Source organism: Lutjanus erythropterus, chromosome 19 (genome assembly GCF_056507025.1).
Source record: "Lutjanus erythropterus isolate fLutEry1 chromosome 19, fLutEry1.hap2, whole genome shotgun sequence".
Taxonomy (NCBI): domain Eukaryota; kingdom Metazoa; phylum Chordata; class Actinopteri; order Lutjaniformes; family Lutjanidae; genus Lutjanus; species Lutjanus erythropterus.
The window spans coordinates 17,160,261-17,185,711 of NC_139335.1; the positions used below are offsets into that span (position 1 = coordinate 17,160,261).

Consider the following 25,451-nt stretch of genomic DNA (forward strand, 5'->3'; position numbering starts at 1 on the left):
AAATGTGTGGCAAATCAAAAATAATACAATGGAAACAGAAGTTGCTCATTATTATTTAGAAAATGTCAGCTCGATCATTACCTTAGCATAGTTTAAAAAAGTTGCATCTAGGCTACCAGTCAATCACTGATTTAATAATGCAGCTTCAAATGAAGAATATTTTGATATACTTGTTATTTTAGAAAGATAGAGATAGATGAAAAGTACAGAATGTGGATATGGAAATATGTTTTCTAATTAATTATATGCCAGTATTAAATCATTTTGATGCTTTGTATGCACAACAGTTGCATTAATAATAAATACTGGGTTAGAAAATAAACAAATAGATACAGATACGAATAATTACATCTCTGTGCACCTCTAATGCCCATGTTACTGAATTTCACGTCCATGGAATCAATAAAGATATCTTACCTAGCTTATCTTATGTCAGCCTATAGAGTTGCAACAATTAATCAAGAAATCAATTATTAATTGCAAACTATTTTGATAACTGATTAATCAGTTCGAGTCACTTTTTAAGAAAAAATGTCCAACTGTTCTGATTTCAGTTTCTTTAATGTGAATATTTTCTGGTTTCTTTACTCCTTTTCTGACAGGAAACTGAATAATTTTGGGTTGTGGACAAAACAAAACATTTAGTGGTGTCATCTTAGGCTTTATGAAACACTGATCAACATTTTTCATCATTTTCTGACATTTTATGGACCAAACAACTAATTGACAGATTAAGCAATTATATTTGCAGTAGTGTGCTCATCCTCATTCGTCACATGGCAACAAAGATTCAGCCTCCTCTCTTCTCTTGAATGAAAATCAGGACACCAGCGTAATGTTGAATACTTTATTTACAAACAAAATAGAAGAAACTACAGCACAAAATTGTTACAAAGTCACCCATTTTAATCACTACCTACATATTCAAAAACACACACCTTCAAGGAAATGAACACATGCAGAAATAACACACAGCAGTGTCCAACCAGCAGCAGCGACTGAGTCGTCCTTCAGCAGTTACTGTTGTTGCTACTTGGAGTGCCAGTGGAGCTGCCACTGCTCTCTCCCAGGTCCTCTTCTTCCACCTCGTGCAGGTCGTCCATCACCTCCAGACTCTCGCAGATCAGCCCTATCTGCCTCTTCATGTGCGCCATGGTGCTCTGCATCCTCCTCATCTTCCTCTGCAGGGCCGTGGCGATGGCCCTGTGGTTCCTCTGCCTGGCTTCGTACTCCTGCCTCAGCTGCTTGTAGCAGTTGTGTTGAGCCTGCGTGCGGTGGGAGAGTATCGTCCCGCAGCCCATGTGGCAGGGCTGACGCCAGTGTTCGCAGTGCCGCGCATGGGTGTCCAGGTCCCTGCGGAGGAGCTGCGCCCGGCAGCCCTGGTACGGACACGGGATGAGCTCGTACAGACAGCTCATGCTGTGGCAGTACTGTTCTGAGAGAGGGAAGGTCTCTGCACAACCACGGATCTCATTCTTACACTGTAGGAGGCCAGATACAGAGATATACAAAAAAATCCATAAAGACATTACATACTGTCTTCCTGCTGTATGTAGGGAAAACCATCCTCAACTAAATGTATTGTTAGTTGACTTTATTATTCAAGTGAGAAGAAGTGGTGGAGGAAGTATTCAGATCCTTTACTGACGTAAAAAGCAGCAAAACTGAAATGATCACTTTTGCAAGTATTACTAGCAAAATGCACTTGAGATACAGTAGAAAATGCACCCTGTGAGTGTTCTACAATTATATGCCTAGTATTATTACTGACACATTAATGTGTAAGTAACAGTTCAGGGGCGAGCAGGGCATCTTGTCACACTAGTTATCCCTCTGACATGAGAGGGCTGATGAGAGGCTATCTAAAAAAATCTAACAGTTCCATGTGCAACCCATTGTTCTGAAGTCATTTTCCTCCTGACATGCAGTATATGTCAATCTGAGGTAAGGACAAGTTTCATTTTTTTCGACAGTAAAAGTTAAAATAAATAAATAAACTGCACTATTTGTGTAATAAATCTTAGGAAGTATCTTCGATTATATTGTTTGTGTAAAGGATAGAAGAGAGAAAATGTATATTTTGATACCTAAACCGAAGTCTCACTTGAAAGCTAGCTTGTGGTATAGCTCATAATACCACACATTACTCTGGGGCATGTTGTCCCAGTGCTTTTGGGGCAAGCTGTCACATGTAGTGGTTGCTATGCAACATGTAAACAATATTGCATGTGTTAATATACCTGTTCACACAGTATTGGTTAAGATTATAAATGATGTGGCCATGAGATGGTCAAAATACACAGGAGGGTGGATAAGAAGCCTTCAATTAGACAAAAAACATTGGTAGAAAAAAAACTTTTTTGGAGGGCTATGCGAACAGAAGGAGGAAAATAAAAATGGTACTAAGGTTAATGGGATGTCTGTTGAATTCATCCAAAATAAAAAAAACGAAAGACAATTTTTTTTCACAATAGTAATCTGTAAAGTAACTAGTAACCACAGTTGTCAAATAAATAGAGCGGAGAAAAAAAAAACAGCCTACAGCATTTCCCTCCGAACAGTAAAGAACCAGGAGTAGAGAGTTAAAAGAACAAGTACTTGAGTAAATATACTTAGTTACATCCCACCCCTGGAGATTTCTTGAGTTGAGAAAAGTTTGGTTAAATGAGCTCTTCTGAAGACAGCATTAACAGTTAGTTGGTTTTGAAACAATGAGTGGAAGAATTTCCTGCTTCTCAGATGTGATAATTTGCTGCATTTTTCTACGTAATATTTTTTAAAAAGTGAATATCTTTGACATTTTGTAGCCTAATTTATTAGTCAAAAGATAGTCATCATGAAAATGGGCAATGGGGCTATGTTTATTGTAACCACTACCACAAGAATATACCATATGAACCAATTCACAAGGCCAGATTCACACCCAGAGCAAAAATCTACAGTCCACCCCCTGAGAATAAATGTAGCAACTCAGTTACAGTAAGAGAGAGCTGCTATAATAACAGTACAGAACTTCCACCCCTGATGACTATAATTTCAAATGTGCAACTCCTTTTTTGCATTTCCTACCTTGATCTTCATGCGTCCAATAGATTTGCTCAGCTTGAACATGACAAAGATCAAGCTCGGGTTAACAGGCTTCCTGCAGCAGGGGCAGGTCTCCTGCCTGCGGAGGACAAACAACAGTCCTGTTCATATATGGATCAGATATCAATAACAATCTAATACAGCAGAGTTTTACAATGTCCTCGTCCAGTAGTGTTGTCCATGTTCTGTTCAGTACCTCTTCAGCCACTGTAGGATGCATTTCTTACAGAAGATGTGGTGGCATGCAGCTCTTACTGGACACCTGAGGACCCCCTGGCATATGGTGCAGATCAGATCGTAGTCTGGAGTGTCCACGAACAGCTCCACATCATAACCGCCACTCTGTGTTGACACCTCTGGGTCCGCCTGGATGTGGCCGATATATATATAGCTTTATTCATTGTATATGATCAGTGTTCAGGGAGACATGTAAGCTGTGTCAGCTGAGGAGATGGACAGGCCACAACCCTTATGTACCAACAGGCCAGAGGTAGCAAAAGTATACACACTCCTCAATCAAGTCCATGTTGTTAAAAAAAAAAAAAAAAGACTCTAGTAGAAGTAGAAGTGACTGATTCAACTTCTTTACTGCTGTAAAAATGAAAAAAGTAAAGGCTCTGAAATGTACTCAAAGTTTAAACCACCTTTTATCCATGGTCGAGTTTCGTTCTCTGTTACATCTTTTATGTTTTGTTATATCTTTCATGTGTTGTTAAGTCTTTATTGTCCTGTTAGTTCTACGTCTTCTCACATCTTTTACTTCTTGTTACCTTTTTTATGTCATAAGACACAAAATACCCAACAAAAACAAACTTAAAGATGAATTTGACAGATAAAATTAGAAAATATTCTATATAAATATCGCAATAATATTGTTATTATGAATTCTTTTGGCAACAATAATCGAGTATTGAAAATCTGATTTGGTGACTGCTCTAGTTCAGTCAGCTTTGCACAGAAACAGACAGTAGAAATGTTCTTCAGAGTTGGGGTGTAGCAGTTCATCGATTTGGATCAATATCCCAATTCAGTGATCAGTAACCCAATATAACTGATACAAAGTGAAAACATTGATCCATATCATCATCTCTAAGATAGGCCTTCATTGTATTCAAAGTAAACTTTACTACACTGAACTGGTTATAATTGTTTACTATTATTTATGTATTATGTTTTTCCTTTTATGGTGAAAAGCAAAAAAGAAATAGGTGGCAGCTTTGATTGAGTTCAAGAGCCTTATGATATCATCTCATATTAATCACAGACCACTGAAGTGAACTGAATAAAAATCATATCAGACATGGCAGACTTTGAGATATCATAAAACATTGTATTCTCGTCCAAAGATTCTGTATAAAATTGAATCATAATGACTCTTATTTATAATAATTTTTATTCTGAGTACATATCAGATATGGTCCTTTTCACTTTTACTTGAGTAAAGACGTTGGATCAGTACTTCTCCTTTTACTAGAAGCTTTTTTTAATTACAAAGGTATCTGTACCTGCGCTTGACTACAAAATGTGTGTACTTTTGCCACCTCTGTCAACACGTGAGTATTATACCTCTGCAGCTGTAGAACATGGCTCTACAGCAGCCTACAACCCACCCACACACAGTCTTTTCAACATAAAGGCAAGAGGTGACAAAAAGGAATTGTTCTGGAAAGTCATATGACTGATTACATGATGACAAAAAGCAGGTGTAATCCGTCTGCCAAAACTCTTTTTTTTTAAACACAGAACATGAGATAATAATAAAATGTTTATAAAAATATTATGTCTCACGTTATTTCCTTATTGAACCTTTAGTTAATTCAAATATTTAATTAAAAAAAAATGCAACGACACTCATACAAGACTACACACTATCTAAGAGAGTTCATCAAATTTGTTAGGTTAGTAGCTGTTCACATATTAAGGACGTGTAATATTCCCAAATTCAGTTACTGAAACCGAGAAATAAAATCTAGATTAAAAAAAACAAAACAAACATAACAGAGGTTGTTGTCTACTCACCATAATAATCTCCTCTTCCTCACCGTGTTTCCATTCCCGGCGCTGCTTTACTCCATATCGGTCCTCTCACATGTCACACATGGAACACACACCCGCGTTATCAATACAACACACACATGAACATTCCTGACAAAACATGAAGGAGGGACCGTGTGTGTGTGTTTGTGTGCGGACAAATGAAAACAGAAAATTATAAAAACGAAGGGAGAGAAAGGCGCTCATTATGGAGCGCGTCCTTTCCCTGCTGTTCTAGCACCAAAGCTCAGCCTCCACGCGTCAAACGGGAACTTTTTTTTTAATATATAACACGAATGGCTCCAGCTGAGGGTATTGTTGTGAGTCCGGAGGAGAAAGTTTAAGACTGAGTTAATTTTGAAACTCTATTTATCACATAGTATTCACAGATTTTACTTCTAGAGTCCAAGTTTCCAAAAAACAAACAAACCCTACCAGTTTACGTGCTTTTTTAACGATATTCTGCCTTTTGACATGCTGACAATAGAAGTGATGTTATACAGCGTTGTGCACAGATATCGAAACTTAGACAGCACGTTCACGATTTGTCGTGCGTCTGCCTGTCTGTCATTTTGGGGAGGTCAGGGCCCCTTAATAAACAAACACAATGCGCACTGAGAAATTCAGACTTCAGTACAAAATCAACTTTAAATCGATTATTTCTAAACCAGTCCTCATGGAATTCGTTTTCTTGTAAATGTGAGAAATTGAGCATGATTGTGTTGGAATTAAATTCACTTTGAGGGGGTGATCCAATCAGCTACCAAAACATTAACCCGCTGAATAACCACAACTTCCACTGAGACATATTGTGTCACACTGCATAAACTTGCTGTGTACTGTATTGTATGATATTGTATGTGTCAGTGTCTAGGTGAATAAATGAAGATGAAAATAAAAATGTTTTAGATTTACAATATCTGTGACATTGTCTGTGTAATGGCAACTGTCCAGCCTACACACGTGGAGTTACGTGTTTTGGGCAGGGATATAGTGTTAAACCCACCTTTTCCCCTTCACTGATCAATAGAGTTCAACTGAAAATAGACTCCCCCAGTAACTGAATTTAATTCCAACAAATAACCAGCATCATGCTCAATTTCTCGCGTTTATAACAAACCAAATTCCATTAAAACGGTTCAGAATTAAGCGAGTTAAAGTTAGTTTTCTGGACCTTCCCAATGTGGCGGCCGCGCAGACGCCTAGTAGAGACGCACAGCGGCGTCCAGTGAGGCGTTTCTATGGTGTTGTGAGCGTCAAACATCTGGCCAATCATAGCTCAGTGCGCTACGATGACGTATTATGGGTGCGACTCGGCTATCAACATGCGGGAATGATGTGTTGACTCTAGCCAACGTGTGAAGTGAGATATAAGTAATTTACCTCACCATAGCTGTCAGAATATTTAGTTTTTGGCGTTTCTTGTGAGCAAGATGGCGAATACCAACCTTCAGTTCAAAACAAAGTAAGTTTATGGCGCATGGCACGTGCAGGCTGCAAACATTGCTAGCTGGCGAGCTAGCAAGCGAGGCTAAAAGTGTCATTGTAAGTGACTACAGCTTACTGTCATATTTCTGTTATTGTCTTACAGTTATGCTGTTTCCAGCAAAATTGAGCCGTTTTACAAAGGTGGAAAAGTGCAGGTGAGTTTTCTTCTTTCTTTTGTGTCAGAAGCGTCAGTGATGTTAAAATACGTGTGCAGAAACTGCCATTATTAGATAAACCAATGCATCACACACCAAAACAGTTTTATTTGCTTAGTATGGGAGAAGTAAACGGATTTAGTCAGATGTTAAATCAAATTACTGGCCATTTAACCCATCTTTATGTTTGTTTTTCAGATCAGCAACGATGAAAAGTACATCTTTTGCACTTGTGGATCTCGTGTCAATGTTTTGGAGATCAGCACAGGGAAAATCGTCCACAGTGTTGAGCACGTGAGTCCATAATAACAACTGTAATATTTACAACACCGGAGCCCCTGTCTCAAAGACCACTTTCATAGTGTTGTGCAGAGGAAACTCATGCCCAGCACATCAGAGCTGGTGTTGCTGACTTTTAACTGTCAAGAAGGGGACTTATTCCTTTATTTTGTGTGGTGCCAAAAATTGCAATTGTCAGAGGTTTGGCATCAAGTTACATCTTGGACTGTTGTCAGACTTGAGTCACAAACTTGATGACTTTAGACTCAACTTGATAACCAAAAAAGACACCAATGACTCGTGACTTTACATGGACTTGAGTCTTTTGAACTTGACACCTTCTTCCAATAACAAAGACTAAAAATCATGTAATTTAAAACATGTAACACAAATCAGTTCATTACCGTTTATTTCCTGAATCAATTAACGTTTACGCCATTCCTTCTCGGCAAGTTTACGCTTCCATTTTGTTTGAATAAATCTGACAGCATCCAGACATATCGGAGGAGAGAACCACAAAGAGCCAATGGGAACCAATGACAGTTTTGTTGCCATACAGAAACTACACAGTGGTCAATGAAATACAAATGACAGCATGCAAAATGTGTGGTCTCATAATTAAAGACGAAGACACAACCACTTTGTATGACATTTTAAAATGCCATTACATTATGACTTGGACTTAAAGGCCAAAGTTTTGGACATGGGACTTGCCTGCCACAATGGACCACAATGTAAATAAGTCTTTTTTTATTTAATGTCCCCCTTCTAATAATGTCAACTCAAAACATATCCTGACTTGTACAGTAGATATTCTCCTGAAATCCTCTCTGTCTTGTCTGTCCATGTTGTAATTGCAGGATGATCAAGAGGACATCACATCTTTTGCCCTCAGCTGTGATGATGAGGTAAAGCAAACACCTCAGTCAAACGTCATGGTGTATATTCATCCTGTCGACATGCACAAGAGTGTTAAGTGTGTGTCTACTTTGTGTCCCTCCTCAGCTGCTGGTAACAGCTAGTAGAGCTCTGCTGCTGAAGCAGTGGGACTGGAGGCAAGCTCAGTGTACTCGCTCCTGGAGGGCCATTCACACCGTTCCTGTAGCCAGCATGACCTTTGACTCCACCTCCACGCTCCTGGCCACAGGTCGGCAAAGACAGGATCGATTGTGTCTTTTGTGTCACTATGTTTCTGCCTGATCGTTGCTATGTGGACATGGTGCGCTTTTCAGAGTTGGGCTTCTTGTTGTCTTGCAGGTGGCTGTGATGGCACGATAAAGATTTGGGATGTGGTGAAGCAGTACTGCACCCACAACCTGAAAGGGTCATCTGGGGTTGTACAGTAAGTTCAGATATGAATGTATGAGAAATGCTTTGAATAATACGTATGTACAAAAACATACACTTAGCTAAAGGACAAAAAATATTTTTAAAAAAGTAAAGTATTTATGAAATTGTCTTGATCACCGTAAATCATTATTAACAGATCAGTCTAGCAAAATCCCAAACCCCCTCAACCTGAAACTACAGCAAGCTGTCTCTCTGACTTCATACTAAAAACAATATCATTAAACAGAAAAAAAAACTTATAGATTAAGCAGAAAAGTTTACAGATTTTGGGTTTAAGTAAAAGATATTGATTTTGTTACTAAGTTCAATAACAAGTTAAATGTCCTTTGCTCTCCTCAGTCTGGTCCAGTTCCACCCAGACATCAGCAGGCTGCAGCTCTTCTCCTCCTCTCTGGACTGTGGCATTCGGCTGTGGGACCTGCGCTCCAGTCAATGTGTGTGTGTGCTGCAGAGCCACTACAGCGCTGTCACCTCCCTCAGCTTCAGCCCCGACGGTGGCACCATGGTCAGGTACTGTGTACTGAGTCACTTGATGGATGGAATGGTTTCCCTGCCTATCTAACTCAAAGGCCGGCTGCCTTTGTATATGTGGCCTCCGTCCTTGTTGAAATTTCTGACAAAAACGTTTAACAAGATTATGCGCTGCACTCCAGTGTGGAGGCAACAGGGGAATGACAGAATCCCAACTTTTGCAAGATCAAGGTAATCATGAGGCAAACAAATGTGTTTTTGCAATCAAAGCTAAGTTAGCTTCAGTTATAGAAGTAAAGATGACTGGATATCAAACCCCATGACAGCGATCCCACAATAATAAGCCCTGAATCATCATTTACAAGAAGACTCCTTTTCATCCTATGTCCACCTGATCAGATGCAACAAGTGCTGCAGAAACTTTTGTCAGTTCACATAATCACTGCCACTAAATTAGGTCTGATGTAGCACAGCTATTTTGATTACTATAAAATATTTAAATGGAAAAGAATTGCACTTTTTTCAATAGCTTCAATGTCATGTGACTTCAAATCAATACTGAATTAAGTTGCTACTACTGGACAAATAAGACACTCCTTTGTATTGGATTTTAGTGCTTCTTCCTTTTTATTTTTAGGATAAATTGAGCATTTTCTTTTGATATCATGCTCTGTGCCCCTTTGTCCTTTTTCTCTCCAGTTTGTTTTTCTGCCCTCAAGTTACTGAGAAAACAAGTGAAATCATGATTTTTTTCACTTAAGTGTAGAACACTTTAAAGGTGCATGTCCAAACTGTGTACAGCTGTGTATGCCACGCATGTTCTTCAGCCTTTGCCATTTTTGTCTCAAAAGCATCCAGGGAAACCCTGAAAGGGCTGTTGTCTGGAATCATTTGATGTTTCTGATGCTTTTAAAGCTGTGCGCTTAATGTGTGTGATTGTGTGCTGATCCTTATGTGCAGTTCTGGCAGAGACAAGATCTGCACAGTGTGGGACCTGAAGAGTCGGAAAGCCAAGAGGACTGTACCGGTCTATGAGGTGAGACTGTGACAACTGTGTGCTGAAAACTGAAAGCTACTCATTCTTTGCTAATTGCTGATATTGCATTCGAATGTCTTGCAGAAAAACACCACAGCTTGATTTCTCTGTGTGTTGTCTTTGTCTCCAGGCTGTGGAAGGTGTCGTGCTTCTGCCTCAGAATCAAGACTTCTCTCAGATTGGAGTGAAGAGCAAAGACTTGCATTTCATCACAGCTGGCAGCAAAGGTTCGGCTCTTGAAATGTCCAGATGATCTAATCTGTGTTTCTGTAGCTGACCTCTTTGTCCCCTCCTCACTTGTAGGTGTACTGAGAGTGTGGGAAGCCAGCACAGCACGCTGTGTCTACGCCCAGACCCTCACCGCTGTCTCTGAGGAAGAGGAGGAGGAGAAGGATGACGACCCCCGCAGTTTGACGTACCTTCTTCACCTACCTGCCACCTCCAGACTGGCCACAGTCACAGCAGAACACAACATACTGCTCTACCAGCTGCCTGGTCTCACAACACAGCAGCAGGTGACGAGTATTTTCATTGTTGATTAATGGCTTGATTATTTTCTATTTTTTTTCTGTTCTACTTCAAAATGTATTTTTAGGAAAAATTTGTATTGATGATGTAAATCATGTAATGTCAAACAACAGACCCCAGACCTCCAGGTCTAGTTTCATTGCCATTAATGGACGCTCTCCTCCTCTGTCCACACTCTCACAGTTTGTGGGTTACAGTGACGAGGTGCTGGATGTGAAGTTTCTGGGTAAAGACGACAGCCACATCGTGGTGGCCACCAACAGCTGCCAGCTGAAGGTGTTTGAGCTGCTCACCAACAGCTGCCAGATCCTGTACGGACACACAGGTCAGTCACCAGCAGAGGGCAGCATGAGTATGAATAGAGCTCACAGTATTACAGTGAGTTTCCTCTGAGGAAAACTGAAAGAGGTGTAATCGTCATTTTATTCTTAATTTGATTAAATTATCCCACTTGTATATGTGTACATTTTTCTACGTCAAACAATAATAATTTTATTAATGTAGGAAGAAGAGGCATGCCTCAATCTATTTGTATATTACTTTTACTGTAGTTTGTAAAAGCTGCAGTAGATTTTCCAGAAACACTTATAGATATTACACCACACTAGTAATAATGAATATCTGCTAACTTTTATAGGTAGTCAGCTGTTTTTTTAATTATCAAATAAATAATAAGAATATTTATGTGTAGAGAACGTAACTGCAACAAAATCACCAAGTGCTTTACACAGAATAATGAATTAAACACAAAAGACATTAAGTTACAGAAAGAATAAATTAAAAGTAAAACTTAGAAATTGATTAAAATAATATAAATATTAAGTTAAATGAAACTGAAAGTCACGCTTCATTAACTATGGAAGTAATAGTGAAAATGGCATTAAATGAAACAATCCAAAGAATTCTGATCTGACATAATCAGGTTATCTAAGCTTTGTGTCGTTGAGAAGTGACTTGCTGAGCAGGTTGGATAGATGTTCATCCACCTTGTCACTCACTACTATTTTTATCGTCTCATCTCCCACAGAAACTGTCCTCTCGTTGGACGTGTTCAAAAAGGGTTTCCTCTTCGCAAGCTGTGCAAAGGTGAGTGTATGCTTGCAACATGCAGCAACTCTGCAGACAAAGAGGAATACTAAGGAAACAATGACAACACTCTGAACTCTGTTAAAGCTTTCAGCACATGCATTCCAGTGTCAACACAAACCCACAGATGTCAACACATCTGCTATTCTGAAAATGAAGATTAGTTAACCACATTTAAGGCAACAATGATGTTTGTATTTTGTGTCTCTGTCTTTAGGACAGGTCAGTGCGTGTGTGGCGGATGGACAGTGACAGTGGTCAGGTGCACTGTGTGGCCCAGGGCTCCAGCCACACTAATGCCGTGGGCTCCATCACCTGCTCCAGGTAACACTTGACATTCATGCTATCACAAATGAATTTCTTTTTCTCTTAATTATTTGTATTACTGAAGCTATAGGTATAATTACAGTACCCAAAACAACAAATTAATCTGGGTTTCATGTTGTCAGGTAAAGTAAAATTGTGCACCATGTTTTTGTTTACTTGCCAAAGATGGCAATTTGTGAATTTGGCTCAATAACAACTCCTAAAACATCTGGAAGGGTCTTGAAAAGCAGAGCATGACCAAAACATCAAGTGCGCTTTTTATCACATGCACCAATAAAGACTTGCACAAAAACAGGGGACTTGGGGAATGATCCTCTGTGTTTGCTGTGTGTTTGTATCCAGGATGAAAGCGTCTTTCGTAGTGTCTGGCAGTCAGGACTGTACTGTGAAGGTGTGGGATCTACCGGCAGACTTGTCTACGGCAGGGGCAGACATACATCAGCTGAACCCTCGTGCCACAGAAAAGGCACACGATAAGGTACAGGCACAAAACTTTAGTATACCTAACAGAATAACACAGTATGTACACAAAATTATTCTGCTTCATTCTCCTGCAAAACATTGTTGCTTATGCATTTATCCTTTTTAAAATGTGACAGTAGTCTCTTTCCAGATTTGGGCCCAGCACATGAAGGTTATATGATGTATTCCCTAAAACCATCCTTTTTACTTTTACTTGCTGTTATCAGAGTAACATTTACACTTTTAGTGCAAATTAAATTAATACCAGTTCTTGAGACGACAAACTAAGTGTGTATCTGGGTGTTAGGGCTGTGCAGTTTATTGATATTTTATCAATATCATAATATGAGACAAGATATTGTCTTTTTGAGATTTTGGATATAGTTACATTGTGGCATAAGTGTTGTGTTTTCATGGTTTTAAAGACTGCAATACAGTAAATTGATATAGTTTTCTGACCTTACCAGACTGGTCTAGCTGTTTGGTAACTTACCTTTACACACTTTCTCATTATATCCACATTACTGATGCCGCTATTGAGGTATTTGGTAAAAAATATAATGATTTTTGATTTTGTCCATATCGCCTAGCCATATTTTGTTGGGTAGGTTCATTTACAAAAGTGCATCATATTCCATAAGATCATCATTATTTGAGAATTTACTTCAGTTGATTTAGAGAAATGTGTATATCAAAATACATATCGTCTATCATGGCTTAGCTTACAAATATCAAAATATTATTTATTTATAGGCCATATTGCCCAGCCCTACAGGGTGGTTAACTAATGTTTCAGACAGGAAAAAAGTTGGGAGCCTTTTGAAATATTGAACAATGATTCAATCTGTTAACCTTCACCTGTCCAACTCTTTATGGCTCCTCATGTTTTCTATCCATGTGGCATGCTGGATATGGCAGGTGAGTGTTTGCACCGACGTCACGGTTTGGACAGGGGTTTGGAAGCACGGCCATGTTGGAAATTCTGGGAACAGAATGGATCGCTGAATATTTAAAGCTCACTTAAACATGTCTGAACCAAGTCCATGAAAATGTGTGGAAGGTGCTGAATCTTACAGAGAGAAGGACTTAATCAGCAAGAAAGCGTGCACTATTTTCAGAAACTGATGAACATCTGTCTAGCTGACTCCTTTGTCTTGGTTCTTGTAGTTGTTTGAGAACAGAAGTATGTGTCGATGCCTTTACTGATATAAAACAACAAAGAATCGAACCGTTGCATACATTGGCAATAAAAAGAGGAGGAAGTATGTTTTATCATATTTAATTGACTTTATGTAATATGACCTTTATAGAGTTCCTAGTTTTTCTGCATTATCACTTCTCTTAAACAGCTTTTCTGTAATTTGAGGAGAAAAAGGAATTGATACGTCATTGTTTTCTCTCTGCTCTTACTTTGTCCTCCCTCCAAAAAGGGTTTTCTGGCCCACATACAGACGTTCAGCTCGGATAATCTCTTTCTGGGGAATAGTGGATGAATGGCATTGTTTAGATTTATACAGAAATAAATGCTTTGGACTGATGCAGGGAGAGAAAAGGCTCTGTAACAAGAGTAGACTGTTGTTGTTACTCCTCACAGTGCAAACATGTCTGAATTCCACGATAGTCCGCTGTTCAGCAGTGACCACTTTGTCCTTTGTTTTAGTGTCGCTCTTAGTCTGTAGTTTAATTATTTTCATTTGCTTCTCTGCTGTCACAGCATACAGCATACATGCAACACTGATGCATGACTAATGATAATTTAATGTGCCGATAATTCTTAATCATTATGTAAACTACAGTAAATACAGCAACAGAAGTAATTTCTTTTCATTAAGTACTTGAAATCCTTGAAGTGCAAGACATCGTGCGGCTAATATTTACATACTTTTACTTTTACTTTTTACTTTTACCTAACCTTTGTCCAGTAAAGTTTGTCTAACCTCTCACCATTACAGAACCAGTTTTTTTGTTTAAACGGTCTAGCAGGGACTTAAAGTACCAGTGTGTAGGATTTAGTGGCATCTTGTGATGAGCTTGCAATTTGCAAATACCTCATCTTTGTCTCACGTAGGTGAACCTATAGTGGCCGCAAAACTCATGCAAAACACGGTTGGCCGTATCTATCTGTTTACGCAGCTCGTTCTAAGATAGCAAAAACACAACAATTCTTATTTTCAGGTGATTGCACTCCAATGAAAACATACTTATGAATATTATATTCAATTTCTGCCATTTTCTGCCAGTTAATTCCCATAAATTTTACGGACACTTGTAAATGCTTGTCATCACAGTCATTTTGGAGTTGTGGTGAAAAAAAAAGAAGAAGTTTAGGGGGAAATGTTTCATAAATTAGTTAATTATAAAACTATACCCCTGATAACTGTGGAAATTGTTGATATAGAATAGTTTAAGAAAACTTCTCAGTGTGGAAATTTTCCTTTGTAGTGTAAGATTCTGTGCAGATATTAATAAAAAATAGCAGTATACGTTTGATAGGATTATTTGATCTTTGCTGCTGGAGTTATCTTTTTAATGTGGACTCTCTTCTACACTTACACACACACACACACACACACACACACACACACAGGTGAGTCAGTCTCCAGTTATCTCTTAATTAACAGTTCTATGTAAGCTGGTTCTTCTCATAAGGAAGTGCAGAAAACCTGTTGGCCATTCGCTCACTATAGTGGAACTGATTACTGTCAGCAGGTTTCTTGGAATCAGAACTCTGAAATTCCTGCCAACTCACTCCTCACTGAAGATGTAAGATACAACAATCAACCATCTGTTCATCAGTTACACCTGATTACTTAACTTTTCCTCTGTTGTTACGCTGCCTAAGGCATATCAGATTTAAACACAATGTGAGAGTGAGGTGACACTGGAGGAAGTGTAGTGTTTCTCTTGGAGAACAGTCTGACTCATACACTGACATCTTTTTGTGTCCTACTCCTCCTTTTTTCCATCATGTTTCTCATGTCATGTCTCCTTTTTTGAAGAGTTTCCTCCTCCAAACTTGCATTCACAACCGCAGCTCCCAAAATCTTGGGACGCTGTGTAAAATCCAAATAAAAATAGACACATTCTGTGAGTTTCACTTTGTAGTGAAACAGTTCAGGTACTAGACTGACCTGCCTGCAGTCCAAAACTGTGTCCCGTTGAAAACGTGTGGTGGATTATCAAGCGTAAAATACAACAACAAAGACCCCCGGACTGTTGGGCAAATAAACATGTATATTAAATTCAGTTCAAAAAAGGTGATGTGTCACAGTGGTAAAAACGTGCTCCTGTTCCAAACTTCTTTGGGATATGTTGCAGGCAAGAAATTCACAATCCATGTATATGTACAAAAAACAAAGTTTATCAGTTTGAAAATTAAATATCTTGTCTTTGTTCAGGATTTAACTGAATATAGGTTGAAGAGTTCTAGCAAATCATTGCATTTTGTTTCTATTTGTTTTACATGTCGTCCCAACTTTTTTGGAATTGGGGTTGTACTAAAATCTCATCAACTGTGTGAAAAGTTATCCCTCATTTACTCATCTCCCTCTCTTGCCCTTCCTCCAGGATGTAAACAGCGTGGCGGTGTCGCCCAATGACAAGCTGCTGGCCTCGGGCTCCCAGGACCGCACGGCCAAGCTGTGGTCGCTGGCGGGGGAGGGGAGCGTGGGCCTGCTGGGGGTGTTCCGTGGACACCGCCGTGGCGTCTGGGCCGTCTGCTTCTCTCCCGTCGACCAGGTGCTGGCCACGTCCTCTGCAGACGGCACAACCAAACTGTGGAGCCTGCAAGACTTCAGCTGCCTCAAGGTGGGTACAAGATTAAGCGCGTCATTTATCACAGAGAATGATAAGTCACTGCGTACATTAGTTGTGTTTGCACGGTAAGTTTCCTTCCTTATCACACTGACACACTTATTACACATTATTGACACACGTTACGACATAATATCTCTCACTTTTTTATCTAACAAGGGATTTTCTATTATATTGGACTCTAATTCTGTCAAGATAACACTTATCTGATATATGACGAGAGCTGTGTGTTAAAGTTATGAATCAGCTCTATTCCCGTGTCTGACTGTAATTGATACGTTTGTGGCTGTAAAGTGGAAATCACATGGTTGTTTTATTGTTTTTTTTCTCTTTTAATTCTTCAAGACATTCGAGGGTCATGATGCATCTGTTTTGAAGGTCGTCTTTGTGAGCCGAGGCACTCAGCTGCTCACCAGGTAACTCCAGCTTCCTTGTCACACAAACAACTTCAAATATCGCCTTTTTTCCCCTTCATATTTGACTGCAGCAACAGCAGAAAATCAGTTTTAAAAAAAGAATCACTTTGGGCTCTGCATCAGGAAATCTCATGTGACCATCATGCGTGACTATCATGAGATCTCAGATGTCTGATTGTCATGACCCATATCTGAGGCTCAAACCACCACCTCTCATGTTTGCATGCAAATAAGATTGAAGAATGAGAAACAAAAACCAAGCTGCAGGTTTCACTCATTACTCATATTGATCATAAAAATGAAAAAACAAAATACAACATATTAAACAAAAATCCACAGTGAAACAACAACAGCTATTCAAACATAGTTGCCTCTCAAGTGAAACAAGCACACGTCTCCATCACCTCACTCTTTATGATGCCCTTAAATTGATCAGTGTATCAACGTGTCGATGCTCCGTCCTCAGTGGCTCTGACGGTTTAGTGAAGCTGTGGACCATAAAGACCAACGAGTGTGTGAAGACTCTGGACGCACACCAGGACAAAGTGTGGGGTCTCCACGGCAGCCGCAAAGACGACAAGATGGTGACCGGCTCGGCGGACTCTAACATCACCGTGTGGGTGGTAAGTGTGATCTGACTGGTGGTCACCTGTCGCACAGATGACATGCAGAGAGGATTAACTTGCATCGATAAGAATTTAAGCCTCTGCAGCGGAAAATATTGATCGCCAGATTGAGACGGCAAAACAAAGGTTTTCCTGTTCTGTTGCTTTTTTTCTCTTTATTCTTGGAAACTACACACGGTTCTTCGTGAAGGGCTGAGGCTCTAAAAGAACACCTTTTTGAAGACAGGATTTTTCAAAGGTTCTTTGTAAGAAAGAGTTCTGCAAGGAGAACGGTTGCATCAAGGGTTTGCCATAATATAAAAAGGTTCTCAGTAGAACCCCCTAAAAAGGTTCTAATACTCTCTTGGGGACAAACAGAAAAACCCGTTATGGTTCTAGTTAGCATCTTTTATTTCTAAGAGTGTACTCACAAAATAAAAGTAATATAATGAAATAAAAATTGAAATAGACTTAGAGGCTGAGGAAAGAATGATTCAGCAGTTTACTGTTGCTTTTAAAGAACTAGGCTTTAAAATTGTACACAAGAACATGTGAGGATTTGTTGTGAAACAACTCACTTGACAGAGCAGTCAGTACTTGTTCAGTCAGTATTTGTAAGTATCTAAGCTGTTCAAGTGCCCTTAAGCAAAATATTCAGTCCACATCTTATCTAGCTGGTTATTTTTAGTTGACCTTTCCCTCTAACTGACCTCTCTCTTCTCTCGAGGGGGGAAGCGAGACATTTTGCCCTGCAGGGAACAACAAATAATTACAAAATATGTTGTCTTTTGTCCGCCGTTAGGATGTGACTGAAGCAGAGCTGGCAGAGGAGCAGGCCAAGCAGGAGGATCAGATACTCAAGTAAGTTACACATGAAATCATATTTTAGATATGAAGAACTGATCAGAGAGCAGGCTGACGTCATTCAGCCCTCCAACCTCCGTCTGATCCTGGAGGAATCTGCCCCAGACCTGACTTCGGTCCACTTTCCCGCTTGTCGTGCCATTGTTTGTTTGCCCGTCACCTGATAAATACCCAGACACTTTGTTAGGCTAAGGTGGACCTCACTGGGTCACAGGTCAGGCCTGGTAAAGGTCACAAGTGTCTCTGATAAGAATGAGGGAATACCAGCACTCAGACAGTTGATTTTATGGCATTAACATAAATCTATGTTTACTCACTCTTGTGTGTTCACATGCACTCAGACGTGTGTTCTTGTGACACCAGCCTGGCTAACAGATTGGTTATTATCAGGCAACACAGACAGACAAGACTAATTATGTCTGATATTAAGTCCTGCAATAAATCTGTCAGAACCAGACAAGAGTTTCAGCTCAATTAATAAAAATTCAACTAGTTACATAAGGCAGCGCTGGGAAAAGCAGGCTAACACGGCAGAGGAAACGTGGCTTTAAGTATGGGAAACTCTTTCTACCGCCGTTAACTTTCTGCTGGAAAGGTCTGGTTCTTTATTACCCCCAAACAAAAATCCAATTTCAGTGGGTCTCAACAATCCAGCATGAGGGAGTGTGGATCATTTTTGGCAGAAGATACACATACGTCTTGGTGCTGCCCATATTTTCTGCCATCAAGACCCCAAACAACCCCAACCCCAAAAAATGTGAGGTGTTGTATAAAACGTGAATAAAACCAGAAAGCAATACTTTTGGACTTGTATTCAGTACAACAATAGGATATCCAATGTTTAAACTAATAAACTTTATTGTTTTTTGTAATTATACACTCATTCTGAATTCCATGCCTGCAGCATGTTTCAAAAAAGTTGGGACGGGGGTAACAGAAGACTGGAAAATTGTGGAATTGTCAAAAAAAAAACACCAGTTTGGAAGGTTCCACAGGTTAACTGTTGATAGTATCATGGTTGGGTATTAAAGGGGCACCAAGAGTTTGCTGATTCTATCCTGATGACCTTTATTTGACTAAAATTCAACATTTGAAGTCTTTTTTTTTATCAGTTCCATCCCCAAGTATTGTTGATGATTGATTTAAAAATTTGTTGCGGGAGGGCTTGAATTTTTGTTGGCTTCTGAAAGGGGGGACAATGCCAGAAAAAGTTTGGGAACCACTGATGTACAAGAGACAACATGATTTCTGGAACACTTTGGAAAACTGTTGTCAGTAAACACAGTTTATTGCTGCATCTACAAATTCAAGTTATGACTCTTAACATGCAAAGGTGAGGCCATATATCAACGACGTCCATAAATGCCGCCAACTTCTTTGGGTCCCAAGCTCATCTGAGATGGACTGACGTTTCAGATTGTTTTCAGAAATCATGAACGTCCCAGTTTTTTTTTGAATTGGGGTTGTGGATTTTTAAATGCTCACAGGCACATGTGCCTGTCTATGTGTGTATAAACATGTCTCTGTCTGTCTGTCTCTGTGTGTGAAGGCAGCAGGAGTTGTCCAACCTGCTCCACGAGAAGAAATATCTGAAGGCCCTGGGTCTTGCCATCTCGCTGGACCAGCCTCACACAGTGCTCACTGTGATCAAAGGTAGTTTGCTACACTACAGCATTTTTTTGCAGGGGGTATCTATGTAGGGTTTCTGCAGGTTCTTAAAAAAATCTAAAATCCAATAATCAGATTTTAGGCCTTAAAATGTATTAAAACATCTTACATATGGTTTTGACTAGTCTTAGAAGTTGAATCATGAAGCGAATGGTAGTTTTACAAAGTTTGCTTTAACCTCAGTCTTGCTTTTAAATGTGTTTTTTGAGGAAAAAATGTATTGATCACACTGTAACAACTACAAAATGAAACCAACATCAAACAAATAAACACTAATGCAAATTGCGTATGTACATTTTTGCCAGTACGGACATGAAGTGGGTCTGAAATTATATTCACAATGATCTTTAAAGGTCTTACAGAGTCTTAAATTTAATTTGTTTTAACCTGCAAAAACCCTGTTATGTGTATATGACCAGTGAACCCTTGGGAGCTGCTTGAAACAACATGCAACCAAGGGTTCAAACATTTGCCTTGAAGCACCTGGGCTACCAGGTCGTCTCCCTCTTTCATTGTTTCACCTGTGGTTACTTTGACAAGCTATCATCTTGACAGTCTGTAATCGCTCATTGTTGAGAGTTGATTCACACAAGCAGTGATGCGTACACAACACAACGCTCTGCCAAAAGATGGACCTCTGAATGTAAACCCCAAAAGCCCCCTGGATTTTACAGTTTCATGCTCTTTTGTCCTGTCCCATGACGCAGAGGTAAAAAAAAAAGCAAAACAAAAGAAACATGTGCCACATGTGACATCTTGTTAATCTGTCATGTCGCGTAGGAACACAATTGTAGGTGGGATAAGACTAATAGGTTTCTGGGACCTATAATACATTGTTAATATTGTTATTGAAAGTCTATTTCAGCATTATGACCTAATTTCTTCCTCTGATTCTCTCTGTTTGAATCTGTTTCAACAATAGAAATGATGTCATAAGTAAAGAGAATATAAATGTGCGGATATCATTCATACTTCAGAGAGTGAATCAGCACGCATGTCTTTCAGTATATGAGTGTCAAACAAAAGGTAGATGCATTCTCAGTTTTGCGATGATAATGCCAACTGGTATCGACCATGGTCATGCCAGTCATGTTTACACACACCTTTTCTTTTCTGCAGTAATTCAGTAGTGTCATTCTGTTCAAGAGTAACGTTGATGTTGTCAGATATTTCTATTATGATGCTAACTCCACAGTAAGCTGCAGAAACTGTGGATATTTAAATGCAAACCATCTGATCTGTAGTATCTTCACTGCAATAAATCAGAAAATTACTACAATATGTCATCAGAGATTAAGAAACATGCTAAGTTGAAATACCCGCTTCTCTGACAACTCTGCTTCTTTGAAATGTCTATTTTGGGCTGGAATAACTGCTATTGTTTGCCCATTTTGTGTTAATTGGAGTTTAAATGAATGCCAAATGTTTGCTGAATGAGTGTCTGTTTATGAGTCATAAGAAATCATTAATAATGTTTTGGAAGTAGATGTTTACAACGGTTAAATTAAGCAAAATATTAATGGAGTCTGGCAGATAGTAAGAGAGGCAGTTACTGAACTTCCAAATCCAGAGTGTGTATTTACAGAGCAGTGGACTTTTGATCTGATCAACTAACAGTGTAAGACTCGGCCTTGCTCGTTATTTTCTTTTCATTGTCAATTTACAATTTTGCGCTCATCTTGTGCTGCTGCAGTGTTCCTGCAACCTGCCCGAGCTTCCCCGAGTCTGGAGAGGAGGGGGCGGGGGGAACAACTCATTTCAACCATAGATTGTATAAGAAATAGGTTTTCAACTTATTATACAGTCAGTGGTTCAGGCTCACTATTTGGACTGCAGTTCTCATGTTTGCATGCTCAGTGGCTACATGTTGCTCCTTTAAAGGCTTTTAGAGAGGGATACATGTTTCCCTGCTAGATCTTTTTAGATGTTTGTGGAGTTTTGGAGATATCGGCTGTCGAGATGTCTACCTTCATTTGGATGTAATTGAAGTAGATAGCGGTTTATGTTACTCAAAATACAAAAATAGTTGAAAAACTCAACAGCAATGACTCATAAGGGACTACTTTCTCTCTATGGTTGAAAGAAAATACCATAAATCTCTATGGCCGATATGTCTAAAACTTGGCAAGTCACACCAAAAAAAATGTTTCATTTTGGGGTGAACTGACCCTTTAATTGGGTAATTGATAGCCCATCACATGTTGTTCTCTCTTGTTGCTTCTAGCGATCCGTCAGGTGGAAGAAAGCCGTGAGATGTTGGAGAAGACGGTGCTGAAACTTCGACTGGATCAGAAAGGTAACAGAACAGTCATGTCCGTAAAGCTTTCTAATCATGGAACACGGAAACAGCAAAAAGAAAAACATGTAAAAGTAATTTAAAATGTTAGGTTAGTGTCTGATTTGGCATATTTTCAAAGAATTTAAAGCTACTACAAGGAAATTTCCTATTTTGTTGATTTTTGTTTTTTAACTTTAATTATAAGCCTCCTGGCTTTTCAAAGTGTGAGTGACTTGAACACAACATCAACCAGGCCATGGCTGTCATTTTAGAGTGTAATACTCTCTTTTCTTATTTTCCCTCCTTCTAATCAACCACTCGCTGTTGCCTCTGTTAACGCTGCTCAGAGTCGCTCCTGCGCTACTGTGTGGTGTGGAACACCAACGCTAGAAACTGTCACGATGCTCAGGCCGTCCTGCAGGTGCTCCTCACACACCTGCCGCCCGAGGAGCTGCTGCAGTACCAGGGTGCCCGAACCCACCTGGAGGGACTCATCCCATACACAGGTCAGAGGGGCCACGGCGTGTGTGTGTGTGTGTGTTTAAGTGAGACACATAGTATGTCTCAGGCAGAGAAGAATCTTTAATACCCAAGCTTTAGCTTATTTGGTGAAAGCAATAACTTGAACAAGTGCCAAAGAAGTATTATAAAACAACCCTTAACTGGTTTGCTGACTGACTGAAACAAACAGGTTTTAAGGCGTGTCTCACTTTACAGTCACTATAGGCACTCTCCCATAAATACAACTGGAACAGTAAGAAAAATCCCAGTCTTTTTTTAGCCACGTTTTGATAAATAGGTGTGTCTCATGATTAGGGATGTAACAATATCAGAAATGTGGTAGTCGATACCAAAATTGCTTGGTTCGTCTAACTGGTTCCTACTTGAAAGTTGGGCTGAAATGAAAAGTGGCTATATGAACATGACTTTTTTCCTCTTCTGTGACTCCCTCAGAGAGGCACATGCAGAGGATTGGCCATCTGCTGCAGGCGTCCATGTTCTTGAACTACATGTGGCAGAAGATGAGAGTGGCTGGAGCGCCAACCAGGTGAGAGAGGGGATTCAAAGTGAAAACAGCACAGGGGCCTGCGTTAGTGTGGGCATGTTGTTTATGTTAGTGGTGAAAAGGATTGTTCTGGTACTGATACCAGAATTGGAAATGCCTCCAAAATAGCCTGAAATGCTGAATCAGGTATTGGTGAGTTTGTCAGTCTATGCACCAATCCAATATCATGTAATTTATTGGCCCCGAAATGGGACCTTGTTAGCGTTCCCGAGCCACACTATACAACAATGACAGCAGTCAGTTTTTTGGGAAAAGGTCACTGTTTATATGTAACTGGTGACTGGTTTAATATTATTATTAATGGTCATTTATTTCTTTAAAAAAAAGAAATTTTGCCTCCCGCATTGAGTACCTGCTGTGCTCACAAGACTGACAGTTTTAATGCAGCTCACACAGGTTTTAGACTCTCACACACTTTGTATAACTTCTCAGGTCGCAGACAAGAGCTCAGTAACTCCGTCTTTCTCCACTCAGCTTAAAGTCAGAAAAACTGACAGCAGCAAAAAGGACAATCAGTAATGGGGTTCAGTGCCGCTCTTATTTCTTGTGCTCAGTAACAGGATATCGTCTCGCAGCCTTTGTGTGTCACACATGACATGAAGTATGTAATCGATCCGGTCGAGGTTGCCAGCAAAAGACTGCGATTGTATTTTGGTCAGACAGGAATCTAGGAGAAGAAAAGGCGGTGTTGTTTGCTACCGAGCAGGATTTTTAGCATTAAACTGGGCTTTCTGCCACATAGCGGCCTGTTTGAACACACCATAAGTGCGTTGCTTAGTGCAGGTCAACACGTGGATCTGTCCTTCTGCATTTTTCTGCACACATAGTACTAATCTTTCAAATAACCACAATTGACAAAACGAGGAAAAACTGCACGTAATGTTGCTAATGTTAACTTATTGACTTATAGGGTATTTATTGGTTTCATTTCACTTTTCAGGAATTTAAACTGAGTATATGTATGAAATTGTTGAATAGATGCGTAATTCATTTTGGTAAAAACAGATATCTAACCCCTGCTGGTGTGTCCTCTCTAGCTTGGACCAAGATGAAGAAATGGACACGACTCCTCTTGCACAACCGTTCTTCATGATCGACAAGGAGAAAGGAAAGGGCAGCAGCGAGGAGGAGAAACGAGATGGAAATGACAGTGATAACGAGCAAGATGAAGATTCAAATTGCCCAGTTGAAGAAGAGGAGGACGATGAGGTCAGTGTCACTAAGAAAGCCTCTGGCAGCGACGCACGAGTAGAAAACGGAAAGAGCACCAAAACAAATGGCAAACACCACTCAGAGAGTGAGGAGAGTTCTGAAGAGGAAGACCTGGAAGAAGAAGAAGAAGAAGAGAAGGATCAAATGGCAGTAAAAGTAACGAAAAGCCTCCCAGTTTCTTCCACTTCACAATGCCAGACGTTCGCCAGCTGACATGGATCTTCAAGCTGATGACAGATGACTCATCCTGGAAAAAAAAACCGCCAGGACATTGCCTTATCTTGGACCATTAGCTGGAGTGACACACTGAATGTGTGGCAGTGCAGAAAGAGACAGAGAGAGGCCGATGTGGAGTGATGATAATGCAGATAATAGGCCTCTCTGTGCACTTTCCCGTCTCACCAGCTGAGAGTTTTAGGACTCGTGCCAATAATTTAACTGTGTATTAGTTCTTCCATTCAGAGTTTCAGCACAGTTTAACGAAATCCAGCCTGGTTTCCTCAAACCAAAATGAACATTAGGGAATAAAAGATGGAAGAAATGAAAGGCTGAAGGAAGAAAGAGCTGCGTTAACATTCAGGCATCGAGCCAGTTTTAATCTTCCTCCACTGCAGATACCAACATTCATTGTCTAGTTCTGCAAGGTTATGTAGTCCTGATCTACCTGCTCTACCACAACAACACAAAAGGTTCTTTATGTAACCATTGATTTTTTTATGTCATGACTACAGATGATTATATAATAAAAAAAATGTTCTTTGTGACTTTAAATGACTTTAAATGCTTCACTGTAAACCTGAATAAGTTAGGAGTATTCAAAAAATCGAGGCACTCAGTTTTCCAGTCCATAAACGCAAAAGTTGGAGGTGATCAGAGCTTAAATATTTGGAGAGTTACATGTGCACTTTGATTACAGTTTAATTACAATGATTGATTAAGCCAACTCAAATATTTTCAGCAATTGCAAATCAGAATTTTTATTCACTCCTCTCATTGCAATAAGTTTACACATCTGAAAAAAAAAGTATACAAAAACATTATTTCATGTTCAGTACACTCAATATATTGATGAACTCTTAATCTCAAAAAAATTGTGTTTTAGTGACCTTATTTCCCTCATTAAGCAAAAATTATGACTTTAACAGACCAAACAACTAATCAGTTAATTGAGAAAATAGTCCGCAGATTAATCCATAATGAAAGTAATAGTTTGTTACATTATTTTT

General features: G+C 39.5%; 2 protein-coding genes across 2 annotated transcripts; one reads left to right on the forward strand and one right to left on the reverse strand.

Moving 5' to 3' along the window:
* Positions 1 to 833: 833 nt before the first annotated feature.
* Positions 834 to 5,589, reverse strand: rnf151 (ring finger protein 151). Its single transcript, XM_084744570.1, has 4 exons — positions 5,107 to 5,589; positions 3,284 to 3,453; positions 3,070 to 3,166; positions 834 to 1,481 (listed from the first exon to the last, which is right to left on the reverse strand). The coding sequence occupies exons 1-4, from the start codon at positions 5,107 to 5,109 to the stop codon at positions 1,011 to 1,013; spliced, it is 741 nt and encodes a 246-aa protein (XP_084600696.1). The 5' UTR covers positions 5,110 to 5,589; the 3' UTR covers positions 834 to 1,010.
* A 962-nt stretch (positions 5,590 to 6,551) lies between these two features.
* tbl3 (transducin beta like 3) lies at positions 6,552 to 24,996 on the forward strand. Its single transcript, XM_084744572.1, has 23 exons — positions 6,552 to 6,586; positions 6,713 to 6,764; positions 6,963 to 7,058; positions 7,904 to 7,951; positions 8,049 to 8,190; positions 8,301 to 8,385; positions 8,733 to 8,903; positions 9,825 to 9,900; positions 10,031 to 10,127; positions 10,204 to 10,415; positions 10,612 to 10,753; positions 11,456 to 11,514; positions 11,732 to 11,838; positions 12,184 to 12,319; positions 15,871 to 16,110; positions 16,462 to 16,532; positions 16,999 to 17,155; positions 17,940 to 17,998; positions 19,551 to 19,654; positions 21,894 to 21,965; positions 22,295 to 22,453; positions 22,902 to 22,995; positions 24,051 to 24,996. The coding sequence occupies exons 1-23, from the start codon at positions 6,555 to 6,557 to the stop codon at positions 24,436 to 24,438; spliced, it is 2,799 nt and encodes a 932-aa protein (XP_084600698.1). The 5' UTR covers positions 6,552 to 6,554; the 3' UTR covers positions 24,439 to 24,996.
* The last annotated feature ends 455 nt before the right edge of the window (positions 24,997 to 25,451 follow it).